Source organism: Athene noctua, chromosome 7 (assembly GCF_965140245.1).
Source record: "Athene noctua chromosome 7, bAthNoc1.hap1.1, whole genome shotgun sequence".
NCBI lineage: Eukaryota > Metazoa > Chordata > Aves > Strigiformes > Strigidae > Athene > Athene noctua.
The window spans coordinates 23,262,563-23,282,525 of NC_134043.1; the positions used below are offsets into that span (position 1 = coordinate 23,262,563).

At 36.3% G+C, this 19,963-nt stretch overlaps 1 protein-coding gene across 2 annotated transcripts in view; it reads right to left on the bottom strand.

Moving 5' to 3' along the window:
• Nucleotides 1-530: 530 nt before the first annotated feature.
• The window catches only part of SLC25A12 (solute carrier family 25 member 12), a 50,009-nt gene continuing 30,576 nt past the window's right edge, over nucleotides 531-19,963 (bottom strand). For both annotated transcript variants that reach the window (XM_074911349.1, XM_074911348.1), the window contains exons 10-18: nucleotides 18,741-18,825; nucleotides 18,126-18,284; nucleotides 14,814-14,866; nucleotides 14,547-14,627; nucleotides 6,062-6,202; nucleotides 4,373-4,511; nucleotides 1,936-2,094; nucleotides 1,660-1,750; nucleotides 531-1,135 (exon numbers count right to left, since the gene is read on the bottom strand). In XM_074911349.1, coding sequence (XP_074767450.1) covers nucleotides 940-1,135; nucleotides 1,660-1,750; nucleotides 1,936-2,094; nucleotides 4,373-4,511; nucleotides 6,062-6,202; nucleotides 14,547-14,627; nucleotides 14,814-14,866; nucleotides 18,126-18,284; nucleotides 18,741-18,825 — 1,104 coding nt within the window. In that variant the 3' untranslated portion in view covers nucleotides 531-939. The remainder of the gene's footprint in view (nucleotides 1,136-1,659; nucleotides 1,751-1,935; nucleotides 2,095-4,372; nucleotides 4,512-6,061; nucleotides 6,203-14,546; nucleotides 14,628-14,813; nucleotides 14,867-18,125; nucleotides 18,285-18,740; nucleotides 18,826-19,963) is intronic.

The window sequence follows — 19,963 nt, forward strand, 5'->3', positions numbered from 1 at the left end:
GAGCAAGAACCTCAAATCAGTTTATAGTGCTGGGATACACTTTACTCCAGGATGTTTAACCCTGAAAAATAACCCCATGTAAAACTAAACATTGGAGGCTGTCATAATTCAGTATGCAAGGCTGGAAACCCACCCATCTCTCCTCTAGCTGTCTGGGTAGTGTAAGTACTTTTCCTCTAGGATTGCAGAAATCTAGACACCCCTATTTTCTCTGACATTTTTGCATTTAAAAATTATACCAGATAAACTTGTGGCAGACGTTAAGCCAGAAATAGTTAAAGCCTTTCCTCTGTCTTCTCCTTTTACTTAGCGTTCCACTCAAAGTATAAACAATCAGTTTTGCATTTTAATGCACATTGCATTTTAATACCTTTGCTGTAACTAGCAGCAAAATGCATTCCTTCAGAGGCTCTCCCCTACTGTACAATCATTAATGGGTATATCTAATATGTATATGTTAATCTGTAATCTGTGGAGGGAAAAAAATACCACACTGGACAACATTTATAAAAACACAAAAGTGAACTGACTTAAATCTTTTTAAATATTTTATTGTCACGATTGTTACCAAAACGCTTCAAAACATTCTGTACATTTCCAACTATTTTGAGCTGCACTACCCATTATATAAACATCTGATGCCATGATGTCTCTGTACAGAGATGTACAATATGTACAGTAACATTGAATGCAAGCTGTGCAAGGCAAAGTCTAGGCTACAGATTCATGCCACTGGTTAAAACAAGGCATAGAACCACAGCTTCAATCCGTTCCTTGTGTGCAAATAAACAATAAATGCAGGTATATATTAATATTAGAAAGGAGTAATTAGATTTGCAAGCTCAGTTCAGCTAGAACAACATGCAACTGACTTGGAAAAATACAGTACTACTCTTGTGAACTTTTTCCACTGCATCACTTTGTTAGACCAAAACATTTTCAGGATTCAGCTGCTACTTTTGGTTGAGCTGAGGTGATGCCAGGAGATCGAAATTTTGGAAGATACAAACCAAATTTATTTTCTATACCAGCAAACGTAGCTGTAGCAAGTCTGTATCCACCTATGTGCTCAGGGTTAACAGGAGGAAGATCTGAAATTCGAGGTTTTGGGGTAGGTTCTGATCCAGAAGGTTTGCTGTTTGAAGAAAAAAAAAGGAAAAAAAGCCTTTCCTTTATTTGAAGTGGTTTCGTAAGCCTGAATAACTTTACAAAATCTAGATTAAATACTTAAGGCTTTGAGTATGGAAGACTGTTAAAGCTGACCTTAATTCACTTCTGAGTTCAGATCACTACTTAATGGGAAATCAAGGCCAAAAGTGAGTTACATTTTTACTGATAGCTTTGTAAATTCTTTTTAATTTCCAGTGACACAGGAAAAATGGACAATATCTCTTGCTACAATGGAAATACAAATTTTATGTAGTGTATTAAAATAAATATGAAATGGCTCTTTATGTCCTCATCTGTTTAGAAGTAGCGTGCAACTTTTAATTATAAGGATGGGGGATTTTTTTTCTTTTTTTTTTGGCATACTGCAATTTTAAGTACAGGTGCTCAAAGTCACCGAAGTTTAACTGGTCCCATGCATGAAAAAAAGTAAGATTTTTTTTTAACTTGGTAGGTTTTTTGTGCAAGCTAAAAAGCAAATATTTGACTTACAGGCCTCCGAAATCTACATAAAGCCATCTCTGCAGAAGTTCGTAAGTGACCAAAGTAACACCAAACTGGGGTGAAGATCTGAACACACGAGCTGTTAAATATTACAAATCAGTGTCAAACAAAGAAAAATTTCTCATGAGAGAAGCTAAAAATTTTTAACACAGAAGTTTTTCAGAATCAGACCTTGTAAATACTGCTCTAATTTGAGTCCTTAACAAAGCACGTACTAAGTTGCAGATTTGGGGTCAGCTTTATTATTCAGAGCGCACTTCTCACCTGCAGCTCCCTTCCAAAAAGCCGAAGGGCCTTCTTCCCTTAAAATCTTTCCAAAGCAGTCAATAACTCCACTGTATGTTGTCTGACCAGCGCGAGCTGCCACTTGCAGTCTTGTCTTGATGACATCAGCAGGGGTTACCAAAGAAGCAGCAGGCACACCTTTTAGAAGAAAACGACATTTAATTTGCACAAAGAATCTTGTAAAAGATGAAACACTTCTAACTGAAAAATACAACTGAAAACTTTAATATTTTTTGCAAGGATTAGACATTACTAAAAATGCAAGTTCTTACACTTGATGCTAATACAAACTGTTGTGCTTGGTATAGTTAATTTGAGTTTCTTCTAAATTTAAAGGCTACAACTGATAGTAAAGAAAATAATAAATTATCAACAGCAATGCTCTCAACATCTTCTAATAGTCTGTCAGTAGTTTCACAAAGTTAAGAGGCATCTTTAAATTCACACAAATGCTATATATGTAATAATAGATATCCATGACAAAAATTAGTTGTGCAGCCTTATTGTATTTGCTAATACTCTTCAACATATTTTGCAAATTACATAGATGATTTGATTTGGGAACTGGAATCCTACACAGCCATTTGTTAAAGGTGTTAATAAGAAAACTACTACAGCAAGAGGTCTGTGCTGTTGTTTGGACTGTTGTGTAGGTGAATAGATGCTGCTTACTTCAACAGGCAAGCCATAAAAAGACTGAGGACAGTGAAGGTGTTTTACAAGTCTGCTTAGGGCCAACAGCGTGATACTAGCCAACAGTGATGGAAGAACAAATCTCCACTTCCAAGGCACCACTCTCAGCTTTCTAGTCAAAGGAAAGGAGAAAGTTTTCAGAAATGTACTCCACAGTATATAACTGTGTCATCTGAGATATTTCTGAATACTTCTGAATACTGTAAAAATGTCATCCTCTTAAAAAGAGGAACCATCATCTCCTGATTTAGTATTTTGACATTTATTTTGACTTCCAGTAAACATTTACAATTGGTTAATATTTAATTAAAAATTTAACAAGTCACTAATTTTCATAGGTGATCATAAACTCTGAAGTGTCACTGATAATTCAGGAGGTTTTAAAGAAAAACAGAAGCAATGTGGTTAAGCCTACAAGCATACACTAATAGCAACCATATGCAGATTTTCCTTTACAGGCAGATATGTTCAGAATATTCTTGCCTGCTGCGCATGTGTAACAGGAATGGATAGAGCAATCGCACATTTGAAATCTGTAATTCAGAAAGGCAGATTCTTGTACGTGCTATAAAAATAGGCCTCCCATGATTTACACACATTTTTAACGGGGTTCATCATTTAGTATGAGTGACCCAGAAACACTAATCAAATGAAGAGAAGCTGTGAAGTTTGCAATCTAAAGTAAAAACAGTGAGTCTTTATATGAGATACAAGTTAAATAATGATATTTACATGTGCTCCTATGAGTACAGTAAGCTAGCTAATTTTCCATTTCTGGCAGCTCTGCATTACTTGAGAATAAACAGAGCTACAAATCCATAGTTTCCTAGCTAGTCTCTCCCTTCCCTCCAGCACAAGGAACATACCAACTGGCAAAGAGCAGGTGCAGCCAAGCCCTGTATCAAGTCAAATGTGGGAAACGGCTCTTCACACACAGATGGGTCATGACTGATGTATAGTGATTCCTTACGACCGTAACAAGTAATGAAAGGTCTGTTCAGCCCACTGATGTTTCTAAACTGCACAGATTCCAAGACCGAACATTCACAATTGACGGGCTGCAGATACGTGGTTTTCATCCTAGTGATCTAATCTTGGCTGTGCAAAATCTGGCCATCTGTATCCACATTTTTCAATATCCACCACTACAGTTCCTCCATGTAGTATTTTTATACCACTTACTGTTTAGCCAGAATAACTTTTTATCACAGCTGCGTATTCTCATTATAGTAAACATTTTTGAGAAACCTTAAAATATTTTAAATTTCAGAGTATGGTACTTTAATTTCAGCTTCTTTACTAACTAATGCCCTATTTTTAGCAATTACATTTGAACAAAGTTTCTTCTCAGTTATTCGGGAATCCAAAACTAGGTAAGTTATTTTCTTCTTGGCTCTTATGATCTCTCATTTTATGTTCATCAAAGATTCAAATTAGCCTTCAACTCTGAGAGCACAGTAACAAGTAAAACCCCATTGAGACAGACAGATCAAATTTGACTACAAGTTGCTGAGCTGCATTACGCTGTTTATCCACATTATGCAAATGTAATTAGCTCTCATCAAAATTACATCGCCTCCCACTAAGGATAACAGTGATCAAATTTAGATTAAATCAGATACAATGGTACAGTACCCTTCCTTTATATGGGGCTACTGAATGAATATTAAATATTACTAAAAGAAAAAAAGAATTACTTCTAGAAAACATTCTGTGAAATTACCTGCGATGGCTCCAGCTATAAGGAGATTAAGCCCTCCCACATGGCCATTTTCATCAGCAAGCATCAGTTTACTATGAGCATAAACAGGAAAGTAGATTGCAGAAAAGGGAATGTCTCTGAGGAAACATGCTTTGGCACCCTGTCACACAGAAAAGAGACATAATACAAATAAATTCTGTAAATAAGGTTAAAATTGACATCCAGCAAGCAGCCTGAGCCCAGGAAGTACCAACTCTTTTGGCCTCCCAGGTAAATAACGCGGAAAAGAAAATGTCTCACAGAACAGAAGATGTAGGGTTGAACTTGAAAAAAGAATAAAGAACATCTAAAGTAAGTTTCTAGAATGAGGAAGATTCAGGGTTCATGTCTAATTTCAGTAAGCAGTACATGACATCAATCCTGACATCAGTACCCAGGATAAATACCTCTTTATGTCTTGCTGACAACAACCCACAACCATGGCAGGAGCAAGGTAAGTCCTTGCATGCCACTGTTTCCACCAAACACAAAAGCACTACTAAAGAATCTGTGAGGACTGTTGAAAAACACCATCCTTGTCTAAACACCCAACTGGTACGCTCCAAGCCAGCAGCCTCCACACACTGGACCCTCCTGAGGCCAGTCACCCAGCAGGTGTATTAACAGACAGCACACGTTACAAACCCTACATGGCTTAAGCAAAAGACCTGATAAGCTCATTCCTTCACTTATTTTCACACAGATACTTTATGCTCTAAAATGAGTGCTTACAGCTATTCACCAATGATAATGCAATTCTAAAGAACAGAATTTTTAGTAAGCTCAATTGCTTAATTATTGCAAACAGAAATGGTAATTTTGTCCCATGTACCAAATACCTGTGATTTTGAGAAAATAAGGTCATGAATCTCATCTACTGAATTCATACAAAATCTTCAGCTCTAAAAGTATATCTCCACATTTTTATAGTATTATTGCAGGTCTATGGACAAATCACGTAAAACAGTGTTTTCTAAGTGCAGCTACTGTAACTGCTGAATTTACGTATTACCCCTTGCACTGGCAGAAGATACAGGAAGAAATACTCTTCCTTGTTTAAGAAAACTAATAGCTTCTGCTCCATTACATCTGATCTGTAATGATGGTAGTAAGTATACCTGCAGGGAAGGCATCTGTTGACTGGCGTTCTACTGAAGTACAGTACAGTATGGGCTTTTTTTTAGTGGAATTTGTTATTGACAAATCCCACCACTTAACTTCTTAAAAATCTGAATCCTACTAAACTCCACTACGGTTTCACTGCCATCAAATTATTAAGACAAAGAGAATAACCTGCTGCAAAGATAACAATAGAGATAACAGATTCAAAATAAATGTAAGAAAAATACACAGGGAAAGCTAAAGAAACTTTTCACAAAACCCCACCAAATGAAATGATCAGTGCTAGAAACCAGCAGGTCTGCAATACAGGACTCCCTGTAGCTTGGCATAAAAGCCCAAAGGATAGAATGGGAGAGTATTTTTTTGTATCCCACTGCCATTAATATAGAAGTGGGTTTTCTTCAGTTTTCCGCTGTGGGGCTGCCCTGCAGGAAGAGATTGGTTTTAAATTCAAAAGATGTCTTTGTTTTTAACAGGTTTTGTTTCAACAATGTAAAAGTTTAGCATCAAACATAAAATGACAAAGCCACACAAAGCAGAAACACATACCTTATACAGACCAAGAAGGCCTAAATCTTTTATAACAGAAAGGGCACTGACTCTGGGTCCTGTAGTAATTTCTCCTGCTACCTGCAACCGAATTTTTACAATCTCCAGAGGATTAGTGAAGATGACCTGGGAAGCTCCTGCCTGCAAATCCAAAGAAAAAGAAAGAAAATTGCGTTACTGGAGCATGTAGTGACAGGTTGACTTTTGCAAGGTGCTGAGTGCCTTCACTTCTCACTGCATTGGCTGATATTCTCACGTAAAAATATGAGAGATGTTTAATAAAGCACCTGTCTGGAAGTTAAAAGCCCCAAAACAGAAATCATGGGTTTGTACGAATTAAATTTTTACATTTATGTTTATAGTTCACAGAGGTGGATTAATGCAGTTTGTCTCTGCTTTTCTCCTTGACATCACTTTCTGGAAGTCATGACTGTGTTTAAAAGCCTATCAGATATTATACAAAATACTAAATTAAAATAATCATTAGACTTGTGCTACTAGAGCATCAAACACATACAAAGAAGACCTTGTGTTTATTCAATAATAATCCATCACTAATGTGTAGACATGTTATTTGCATTTAGTGGTGATGCTGTTTAAAAGGTAAATTTGCATTTAATGGTGTAATTTAAATTATTAGAAAAGGTGTTTGTAGTTTTGTAGCTGCCTTTAATTGTCTTAAGTGGAAACAAAATATTTAAATACAAAGAGTAACATTTCAAAATATGATATTAGATAGAAACAGGAGTTGTACCTTTCTCTGAGCTGAGCATGACAGATATTACATGCAGGAAATATTCTGATAGCAGTGCTGAAGGACTATCTTGCAAACTTCCTAGCAACAGTGTTACAGAGCTGCTTCAGATTCTGGGCTTTAACCAAAGACTTTCAAAGAACTGTGTTTCCAATTTGACAGATTCAGTCTGACATTCAGTTTCAGAAGCATGTAAACCTCTTTAAACTGACATGTTTAGATTTCTCCCTGGTTTGCTGTAGGTACTACCACTCACTTCTGGAGAAAAGTGTGTGGTTCATCACAAAACAGCTAAATTTTACTGAGCTTTTTTTTTCCCCCTCTTCCCACGCCACCTTTTTTCATTTAAAAATTAAAACCACTTCCTTAAAATTTATGGCATGTAACCACTTGAATACAGCCAACTTTAAAAAGCATCTATTCCACAACCTAGAAGCTCCTCTTAATTCTGATCTATTCCTCCAACCCATCAAATTTTAGTGAAGGAAAAAGATGGAGAACATCTGAAATTAAAGCTTTTTTCCACTTCTAAATTGCCCAGGAAATAAACTCTCTTTGTGATGGGGGTTGTGTGTGTATGTAGCGAAATCAATAGTCTGCTACAACACCTCCTGGACACCATGCGTGGTGTGCTCTGCCAGCTGGTTCAGCACTAAGAAGCACTAATCCTTTCTGCCTATAGCACCATCTTCCTCTCTCCAGCAGCAGGCAGAACAAATTTGAGATTAGCCCCAAAGCATGTCTTAGAAGTTGGTAACTTGAATTATTCTACACTTGAGACGAAAGAGCAATGCAAACTTCAACAGCTCTTACCAAGAGTGACCAAGCGCTTCGGTAGTATCTACGGGATGGGAGGAAGGAAGCACCAAAATCTTCACTGACCAAGCAACCAACACTTCACTGAACCTTCACCGAGCACACTGCCATCCATTTACTGCAAGTCCCATTTATTACTTCACTCAATATTGACATTTAAAACCATCACTGTTACAGCTTTACTAAAACATCTTGACCCAAACAGTAGGAGATCAACCCCTACTTTTGATTAATTATCTCCACTGTAGTAGTTACTGCCTTTAACGCTTCCCACTCATATAATCAGCCTAGGTTTTTAATCTTTGTTTTATTCCCTCACTTCTTCACCTCTCTGAAAGAAAATCAAAGCCTACATTTTTGTGGACATTTGTTGCGACCATCACAAAGATCACTAAAACTCCCAGACCAGCCAAACTGATCCCATCTTCTGTGTTCCTTGGACTTACTGCATTGTGTTTACTCAGTTACCTGACACCACTCATGTCCAAAGCCATTCTTGACACTCTCTTCTCATCTCACCTTTTGCTTACCAGTTCATACACACCTAAGCATGCAAGATGACATGGCTGTCCTGCTAGGCAAAGTCCCAATTTAAATTTTATAAAATACGCATCTGGCAAGTTCTGTTAAACAATAACCATTTTTTTTGTTCATATTGCATTAAACAGCAAATCAATTTCAAATGTTTATAATTTCCCTAAATAATTTTTAAAAATAATTTTTGTAGATAAAACATTAAGCAGAATGCTCTTGCTACATAATACAATGCACCACACAAAAAATTCAAGTAACTTTAAATTTAGACTCTAAGCTAGAAATTCACTCCTTCTAGACAATTACCAGCTACCTGCCTATTAAATATGCATTCTTTGTTTACATATATATGTGAAATTCCACTTTTTATTTTTAACGTTATAAATTAGCACATCCTGCAGAGCAGCCAAAATAACTCTTCCTATTTGCCTAACACCCACCACAGAAACACAAATAGGGCAATTTGTAAACATTTCTATTTTCTATCCTGAATTCAATCTTCCTCCAATTAACATTCTCCTATCCTAGATGCACAACTCCCTACCTTTCTGTTAAAATCAGCAACAGCCCTCTTCTGATACAGAAATGAGAAGACTCTAAACAACACATTTTAATAACTTAGTAGCAATATTAATTATATATACAATGTTACCAATTGTATTACAGTTAATAATTATATATTATGGCAATATTAATAATAAAATATGACTTGGTTATAGGGTTATCAAGCAAAATAAAAGGAAAACCCTAACATATGCTTATATTATCAGTAGAAAAGCATTTGAAAAGCTCTTTAATTACATTAACACTTTGAACATTGAGTATTCAGAGTGTTGACAAACTTCTCAACAGGCAACTTTCTCAAATAGAGCTGTAGCTGTCGAGATACCCAGTTAAATACTCCATATTAGCATTATGTACTTCTGTGCAAGTCTTGACTTTTAATACTATTATACCTGGAGCTAGGCAAACTTTTCCGCACATCAGTGATCTAATTCACATGAAGAGGACCACTGAATTCACTGGAGTTGCATGAATGTGTTGAGTCCTTGGACATGTCACAAGTACAGATAAGACAAGCATTGGCTTTAATACAGAACAATGTAACACAAGTAAACTCACATTTTCATTGTGGTTTTTTTTAAATTAATGCATTTGTTTTTTGTTTGCTTCAGTTTTTCAAGTAAATGGTTGCCTATCTATCTGAGGAAGAAAGTGTGAAGCAGAGTGGGGAGCAGAGAGAAAGCACTCCCCAGAAGAGGGTGCAGAGGAGAATGACACAAAGGATCTTTAAAAAAAAAAAAAAGAAAAACCCAACAAACTGGCAGTGTGCAGGGTCAATACAAATCTCCATGCTTCTGTACAAGTCATTGGCAATCATCATCATTCTCTTTCAAAATATCTTACTTCAGCTGTCAGCTATGCATGCTAAATACACGTGCACATGGATATTACACATACACAGAAGTATATATTGCAGTCCTTGGATTTCTTTTGGAGAAGGTGTGCTAAATCTAGATTTACCCCAAAAAACCTCACACATAAATTACAACAGACACTTTAAAAAAGGTTGACAAATTTGTTTCTGAATGGAGTTTATTCATACACATCAAAAATACCAGTAATAAAAGCTTCTACTTAACCTTAATGTCATGTAAAATAACTCTACAAGGAGTAAATAAAGGAACTAAATCTGACAGCAAAGGTTATGAGAGAAAAGATGTAGTTTGAGATCCCACAGCAAACGCCCCATGACATGCCAAAGGCTGAAGGAAATACACAAATGACCCTGCAACATGAGACCTCTTGCCCTTTCCAATTCCACCCGAGAGGCATATGCTACAAAGGGGGAGAGGCCTATTTCAAGCCCTTCCTTCCTTCCTTTCTGAAGCCACCACATCCTGGACCTCAACTATGTCCCATACAAGCAGCTAAAATAAGATATTACTTAAAACAGTCTAGTTTAAAAAGAACTTGAAATTCTTTCTCAAGGCAAAGCTGTCATTGTTCATGCACCTACAGTAGGTTTACTGTCTCTTTTATGAAAGAATAAATTTCTCCCTAACTTTAAATGTCTGCAGCCGAGATCAAGATAAAGCAGTAAAGTGTAATTCTGCTTCTAACCTTATCTGTTTAAAGTATATGAAAAGAAGTAGAGTATCTTCAAGATTTTGAAGGAAAAGTACTGTCATCTATAATTCTCTATTTTTGTGTTTGTTAAATAAAAACAGTACAATTTTAAATTATTTTTCAAAAAATAAATATTTGATAAATTCCTATTTGCCTGATAAGCCTACAGACACGTTTGTGTGCATGTTTAAATACATGTGAAAATTATTCTTACAAATGCAGCAAAATATTTAGACTAAATGTTACATTTGTTGTTTAATTATATGAGCTTTTAAATCAGCGGTAAGTTTGGACTCCTATGTGCATGTATGTGCAAACACCACACCCCACCCCCCACTCCCCCCCCACCCCATAATCATCAACAGATGCATTGCCTACACCTCCAAGAAGGGTTCTTAGACCCTTTCTGTCTGGCACCCCACAACCTCTTCCTCCCTGCAGCATGAATCAGAAACACCTTTCTGATCAAACAGGATTCATTCACTCAAAATGCTAAGTACCAAGCACACTGCACTGATGGGAAGAATCCATTTTTTCCCTGTGTAACTCATAGGAATTACAGCTTAAAATCACAGCATCCTTGTCTTCTGCAACAGTAGTTACGAATCATTTACACAGCATTAGATGTCTCCTTCAACATCACTTCCCAACTGAGGATGAACAGTTGCCCTACAGCACCTTGCCCTTCACCATGTACTCACATGCGCCATGAGTGTAAGTCCCTTTGAGAAGCACTGTCCGTATCAGGTATGCGCGCTCTGCTTCCCCAGCTGCTGTCGGGATACAGGAAAGCATTGTCGAAGCCTCACTCAGTCCCCCTGCAACTCAAAGCTAATGGTAGCTGAAAACTCCAAAGGCAGGAATGCAGGCTAATCACTGAATTACAATGAAATGTAATTCAATTAATTACAGTAACAGTAGGGAAAGAAATTGTTTGCTCTGAACATGCGTAAGTGCAGATAGTGCTGCTGCTGATTAACGAACCAGCGTACTCTTGGGAAGGTAGGCAGATGGGATATCAGTTTCATCCATCAGGGACCAGAGCCCTTTCATTGACAGGTATGACCTGACCGCTGTAACTGAGCTGCCCCACGTAGCTGTTCTGCAGATTTCAAATACAGCTCCAGCTTGGGAGCAGCTGGGAATATTTGGGTTCTGACAGAGCAGACCCTACACTTCCCAATGACATTTACATTGCCCAGCGGCTAGCAGGTAGGTTTCAAGGAGCACAGGGCACGGCTGCCTGCGGGAGGTCCCTGCCCTGCAGTAAGGAAGGGAAGACAACAGACAGGCAGCTGACCATATAAACAGGCCACTGTATGGGCAGATGTCTTTGTTAATGGCTATGAGAATTAAGACATTTCCTCTTCCTGGGAACGGGAGTTTATTCCATAACCTTACAGGAGCTGAGAATAACTGGAGCCTGAGAAGTAAGATTTTGGCCAAAGAGATCCAGTCTCTTGCAGTTACTGTTTCTGGAGGAGGCACATGCCTGTGGGTAGCCCTTATGCTGTACGGTATAACACTTCCTGCAGACACTCCAGAGCTGAGGATACTGAACAGCCCACACAGGTTCTCTTGAATCACTCTGTCTTAATGTCAAAGGTTTCACCTGTCCTCATGTGTGGGTCTTAGAAGACTGTAACACCATACATAGGCTTTGACATGGCACTGCCATCCAGAGAGGAGAATTTGCTAGGTCTGCTGGAGCCCTTCCCAAGCTGCCTCCACTTCCTCACAAGAATTTTTTTTGTTCCTGGTTGAGGACTGTGGCATGCACAATGTGCTTTTGTACAGCTCACAAGGGTGGGCCTTCAAAGGTCAGGAAGGCCTCTGGTGAAAACGCTACAGAATGCCTGAAAATATGGCTTGCTCATCCACTACCAGTTCCATATCAGAAATGATGAAAAAGTGCATTATTCCTGTTAATCAGGAGGTTCAACACTAAACACAGGCAAGTGATAGTCAGGGATAGTAATAGGTACATCTCTGAGAACACATGCAGGCATAATGCTGTTTCTTCTGATGTTACAAGGTGAAAAGCATGTTTTGAATTTAGCCTATATTTATAGTCCATTATTAGCAAAATACTTAAGTATCAAACAATAAAGAAAAGTCACAAAAAAACCCCAAGTTACCCAAATCCAGATGTCAAAAATAATTTTGGCATATATAAAACCAAGACTCCCACAGTAACCCACCATTTTGTCATGAAAGAGAGCAAAGGAATAGAATAAAGGAAAACCAAAGAAGATAGCATCACCGAAACAGGAAGTCTTGCATGCCCTTACACACAGAAATGGACTAAGCTTACTTGTACTTCCTCAGATGTAGCCGTTGGTTATGTCTCATAATATTTTGTAAAAAAACAGTATACAAGGAACACCAGAAGTGTGAAGATCAACACTATTTCTCAGCAAGTTAACAAAGAAAAGAGCTGTCACAATGAAGATGAGAAGGACTGAGGATGAGAAAGACTAACGCATCAACTTGCTACTGCTTTAGTCAACTGATACTTTCAGACTTTTAGAATAAACTTTATAGGCTTGCTAATAAAGATTCTGGTATTTAGGAAGAAGTGAAATTGCTAAAATGGAAGTAAGCAGCAATACAGACAGAAAAGTCAGATGATCCAAAGGAGGCTACAAAGAAATTAACATTCCTGAGCCTGCTGAACTGTGGCCAACTCCTCTCCTACAAAAGCCAACTTTATTTAAAATTCTCCCAAATTGAGTGAGATAAGTATTGCCTTGAGAAGGGAGATGAGAGTATCAGCTAAAATAGTCAGCTAAAAGAAAAGGTTGTGTTTGGACAGATTACTAATCTGCTCATCTTCACAGAAACATCAACATTTCTGAAAACTTATCTGAAACTCAGATTTCTCCCCAATTTTTGCATGTTCACTACAGTAAGACAATAAAGTTATTTTGAAAAAGGAGTACCTACCAGGAAATGGAAAAGCCTATAATGTAGACTGAATTTATTATTATACGTTTCAGTACAAAAGAATGTAAAATAATAAAACTTTTTATCGATGTTTGATTTTAATTAGGAATTTAACCACAGCGAAAAACACTAATGTATTATATTCACTTCTGTTATAAATGACCTGTATATGCTTTCTGTGTTACTGAGCTTTCCAGAAAAAGGTTAGTCTTTTGCTAGCTATACATCACAGCTGCTTTCTCACATTTCTCAGAAAATAAACTTTGTACACTGACAGGTGAAGACTCAAGCATGTACCAGGCTGCCAAATTCAATCAGGCAGAACTATAAGCAGCCTCCCTTCAGGGCTGCTTCTTTGAATTAAAAGTTTGCAGAGGTCAACAACCTCTTTGCCCCAGGTTTTGTTGTAAGCTGAGGAGGTTTTATACTAGCCTGTCAGCCTACTCAACTGGAAGTTATTAGTGTTCTCCACTATAAAAGAAACCTAACTCAAGCCTTAAACATTTTATAGGGTTAACAACCATTGGGGAACCCATAAATAAAATTAGCCAATGTGCAAAATAAAAAAAAAAATAAAATAAATAAATCTCTCATCAATATCAATTCAAACCACTTACAGATTGCTAAGAGATCCACAGCCCTCAATTTCAACAAAACACAATTTGTTTTTGAACTGTATTTAGATGATGGATGTAGTTAGTGTCTGGAGTAATGCAGCTACATTTTGTACAAAGTCATTTAAACACAAAATTCATTCATACCTATTACCTGAATGATAAGACTACACCATTCATTTTCCTTTTTCACAAACAGAAAAATTACACATATAGCAAAGTTGAAGAGTGTATTTCTTTTCCTTCTTAAAATCTTGAGCAAGAAATAGATTTTCTAAACTGTTCTACCTCCCCACCTCCACCAAAGGAAACTCAAACATGATCTCTATAATCCATTCTCAAGGTCTACCTCTATCTTTCCAAACCAACCATGAACACCGACCCAAGAAGAAGGATGGAAAGGGAGAAAAGGCACACGTTCTTTAGCCTTTTGTGATTAAAACCACTGCCGAAACTGAAAGTTAGAAACTCGGCAAAAGAAGTCATCTGTGCACATAAACCCAACAGAACTCAACTCAGAAGTATGCAAAGCTTTTCAAACACAAAAAGTACTTTTTTTAGTTCTTGTGAGTGGGAGAAAAAAAGAATAGTTCTGTTCAAATTGACAAACTATACCCATTAACCATCATTCCAACTATACTGCACATGACTGAGAATCAATTTTTCTGAGCAATACAAGAAGGATACTTACACAGCCTCCAGCAAGGATCTCTGCAGGGAGTGGAATGGAACCATCTTTCTTAGTAAATTTGTCTCTGACAAAGTCATTAACCTAATAAAGATACAATACATTACACATAATTTTATTTTTCCTACTTATTAACATATATCAAGTATATCTGTAACCATATATATTAGAGTGCTTGTAAGTGGTCATCTTTCACACATTTTAGGAAATAAATCCTGTGTATGTTAACAAACAAAAGGATGCCAGGAAAAACGAAAAAAAGATACGTACAGTTAGCTTAATAGCCTTTTCTGGAGCAACACCTATCAGCTGTGGTAACAAGCCTATAGAAACAAAGACATCATAAGGCAACATTATCTTCCTAATACAGAAACTAGTATTTTATAAGAGCTCTACAGAAATGCCTTTCTGCACATGGGATAGATATCCTTTGAGGTGGATGGCATTTAAGTATGTGATGCTGCTAGAGCACTGTACATTCATATCAATACAATTTTATATTAAGATTTCTGTTGAATATGGTAATGAAGAGGATGACCAGATCTGCCTTCCACAACCAAGTCAAGCTTGATGCTGTTGCTGCACAGAAGGAAAAAAAGGATAAGGACTGAACATACACCTTGGAGATATCTACTACATAAGAGTTCGTTTGACTTTAAGCCCATTAATACCATATTCCCATAAAGCTTGCAATTCCTTTTTAAAATAGGAGAGTAATTGTGACCTATACACATGACCATGACAATTTATCAACTCACTTCTACCTGACTCACTAATGTGAGTTTTCTAAAGGCTCCAGTCAACTAAGGATATAAAGGATTTTCTCTTGTTCAGTCCAACATGGTAGCATGAACTTCTTTAAACACCATTACTATTGAGGATTTTTTATCTCACTAAGAGGAAGCATCAGTGGTCAGAAACTGATTTTGGAAAGGCCCTTACTCCTGGAAAAGAGTTACGATCAAAATGAACTGCCATTTGACAAAAGCACATACAGTTTTCTAGGAACTAATAGGTTTAAGAAAAAAATCAGTAGATGGCAGTCTTAACTTCCTAACATACAAGATTGTAACAGTTATCTGTTATTTTTAAATCCATTTTCCCCACAGTTACTTTGGCATATGTATAGATTATAAAATATAAAAGGTTTACTCTTACTAGAAGTCTTCATTTCCTATTGCTATTCCATGGTTAGGGAATATCAGTTTGTCAAGAGTGTTTGCCAGTTAACTAACAAAAAATCCCATGATAATTATATCAAATATCAGATAACAGCAACAAAATTGTATCGATACAGTTTTCCACTATCCGTTAAGTGAAAAGAATAATGGCTAAAAATTAATTTTAAATGTTCAAAATTACCAAAAGTACTCAGACTGCAGAATTTTTATACTACTTCCTTAAAAGAAAGCTCAGAGCAAACACACCTAAATAGAAAGTACAGCAGTTAATATATGCAGTGTAGTGCTTTCTTCCAACACAGTACTTTCTGTGCGATTTACAGACTTACTATGCTGAGGAAAGGTAGTTATTAAATACAAAGAAATGCTGACAATAACAAAAAGAAATGCTGCCCTCCCAGCCTGAATCTCTGATCTACCATGAAAAGAAAATCCAGCACTGCAGTGCCTACACTTTAAAAACCCAAAACTACCAGACAAAACACCACAAGACAATCCCCCCACTCTTGTTTATGCAGCTGAACTCTCTGGGAACACACATTTGGCGAGAACCTGGGACCGTGCATAGTCGAGTGAGGGACCTTAGAAGATACTTCGTTAGTTCTGAAGTTGGCTGCCAGCATTCAAAAGTTTAAAAAAATATATGCTTTTATTTTAAAATATGAACTTTCCAGTTCTATTTTTTAAACTGCAGTAAACAATTACATTGTACCTTTATATTACAATACAGTTAGGATAATCCAGCTCAGGAATATAAGAACCCAGTAATAGACCCACAGACAACTCCATAAATGTTTCTGTTGTTTAGTTTAATACACTTCCACAAAGCATCTGATTCCATGAGTCCAAGATCTTAGTAAAATGCTGACCATTAACTGTAACATTTTCAAAACAACTACATGGACTTATGCTAAACAATCTTGAAGACAATTATTAAACAGACTATTAAAAAGTTTAACAAACTGACATTCTTTCAAACAAGAACATTTTTTCTCAAGTGTAATTCATTGCTTTTAACTCATCAATGGAATCATCCTTGATTTCAAAGTGTTTGAGAAAGGTTAGTAAACAAAAACAAAAATAACAAATTATTTTTAGAAGTTGCTATGCAAAACCATGTGCCTGGGGGCAGGGCAGGAAGAGAAAGAAAACAGTACTCTAGAATAGCACTACAGAAATAGTCTCATAAATGTAATTCAAGGACTATATGCTTTTGTGAAAGATTCAACAACAAAAAAGGTAAACAATTTACCAGTAAGGCACAATTTATAGAGGTTACAGCTATTTCATTAACATTTTCACTGACATACTCCTCCCTCTACTCACTTGTATAGCAAAATCCTGCACAAAAACCTCTTTAGACAGAATCCACAGATTCTCACATGAAAAAGCTTCTCAGATACTGTCGTTAAAGGACACCATACAGTGTCTTCATTGACAGAACACATTGCAAAGAAGAAAAAAAGGCTGTGAACATCACAGAGTTAAGTGACTTTTTTCCAACTAAAAAAAAAGTGTACCAATTAATAAATAAATACCTTACTGATACTTATGAAAGTTGTGCGCTTCATTGTTGCATGAAATTACAATTAAAAATAAAGAATTAACTAAATATTAATTTCAGAGGACTGGCTAGCATTCACCCTCTATGTAAATCTCTACTGATGCGATAAAAACCCTTTCAGAATCTTCTCTTAAACTAATAGTAGATACAAGATAGCTTTCAGTCTAACTGATAAAGCTGATAAAAAGTTGCTTTTCTTAACCTATATTTTAGAGGAAGTTTTTTCTTTTGTAAGTTACAACTTTTATGAGTTCCACTGTTGATATTTTAAAGTAAAACAGAGCAATATAATACAACAGCGGGATGCAATTAATTGTTCACAGGATAGAATCATAAAACAAATCCCACTACCTGCAAAAGTACGAGGCATAAGATCCAGCATCCAATTTAACAGGTACATTTCAAAATTACTGTCTTTTGTCTCTTAACAAAAAAATATTTGCACCAAAATAGATCTTTATTCCTCAGATGCTAATGTGCTCCTGATGTTTTCCACCAGCAAATTTACAATCCTCAATTGGTGAGATAACAATGATGTCCACAACACTTGCATCACAGAAATTAGGACTTTAAACAACCTAAGCAGCAAGGAACAAATCAGTAACAACAAAAAAAAATGCCCATTTTTTTCCCAGCAATTGTTTACGATGAACAGTGTTCAAGGGAAGGTAAATATTGAGCTCTATGAAACAGAAGCAAAATTGTATATGATATCAAGTTTTCTGGTTTTCCCATAGGAAAACAGCTGTTGAGGTATTAAAAAAAAAAAAAAAAAAAAAAGAAAGAAAAACAACCAGAAAATCCCTCACTTGATTTTTTGGTTTTTTATTCACTTACCTCTGTAAAGACCAAAAAAGCCTTCAAAACGCAAAACCTTTTTGAAGCAGTCAAAGCTGTTTTTATACATCAACTCTCCTACAACTGAACCAGAGGAGCGCTGATTCTGCATACGAGTTTTCACCAGGTCTATGGGATATACTGCAGTAGCACCAACAGCTATAAGGAAGCATTTAGAATATTAGTTCTGCAACATCACTGTTGGTGTAGTATATAATTATGATGATTTCCTACAACATTTATTTAAACACAAGTAATATATAAGCTGCTAAGATCTCTGGTATGTTGGAAGTAAGAAAGGACAATACTGAAAGTCTAGAAAAAAGTCTCAAGGAGGATAGCTTACACTATTACATAAAACAAGGTGTGTAGAACAAAGACAACCAATCTGAATTACCAGTAAGGAAATTGGTTACTGGAGTAGTTTCAGAGGACTGTGGAGGGATACTAAAACAGAAGTGATAAAGCAAGGAAGGGAAGGGCACAACCAGAAGTGGTTCCACCCCACAATTCTTCACGTGTATAACCAAGAAATGCACTGTAGATGGGACCAAGTAGTCTGACAAGACAGTGTTAAACCTGAGCTTGAAAACAGAAACCAGAAATATTACCCACCTCCAGCAATTGAGCCCAAAGTGAACCTGTAAGCTGACTCAGCTACCTGGAGCCAGATAGGCCTGCCTAACTCTCCAAAAGATTGCTGTGCGAGGAAAAGGAAAAAGAAAAAAAAGCTTGAAAATCTGCATGGAAAAACAAAGATACCTGTGAATTGGCTTTTATAACATTACAGAAAGTATCTGATAAAAATCTGTAGCTTTTATGGATCTTTAAGGAATGTTAAGGAGGAAAAAGAAATTACTATATAACTTCCATTACACCTAATGAATGAAGCACATTTTTCAAATACTCCTTTCAGAAAATATTCTTCCTTACACATTCCTAGTATAACCGAAACAGCTATGGTAAAGAAAAAGTAGACAGAAACTCAAACCAACTTTGCTACTTTCCATTAATGTTGCCTTTGAATTTGTAAGGCATGTAACTTCCTTTTGGCTCAAATAAAATTCAGTATCTTGAAAGGAATTCAGTATCTCACAGACATCATCTATCAGCACGGGATATATTTTAAGATTACATATACATTAATACATTGCATAAACATGACATAATGTGCAAAAACCTGCCTTTATTGCCTAATGTTACACTATATGTACACAATGTAGGATAAAAATCTTTAAAATTAAAATGGGATTATTACCTGTAAAAAAAATGAATTCTATTTTACACAGTTTTTCCACAGAAGAAAAAGATAGAACTACCACCATTTCCTTCCACATGACATTTTTCTCCCCCAACAATACAGCTTAACAGAGAAGAACAGAGAAATTCTAGGTAGCACCAAAATTGTAAACTGCACATGTGGACCAGCATAAAAAAAGCATAATATACTGCCTTTACAAGCAAACAGAAGCAATAAATCTGAAGAATGTTCTCACTATTTTCAAAACACTAAAGTTTTCTATCTAAAAAAAAAAAAAAAAAAATCACAATAAAACCAAAATAACCACAAAAATAAATTCTAAAATACAGATCTATTTCTTTTGATTCATAGAAATAAAAGACACATGCAATAATAATAACCCAATAAGGTTTAGAAGCAGGACTAGTTCTTCACTCCAGAAAAATTTTCTCCTAGTTTAGCACACCTGCTTCCTTTGAGCTTTTTTAAGGTTCTTCTTCTTCTTCTAAGCTCCACACAGTTCTCATCAAAATCCAGTCATTACATTCAGACATTAATCTTAATGAATACACCACTGGATGTTAAAAATCAAATTCTT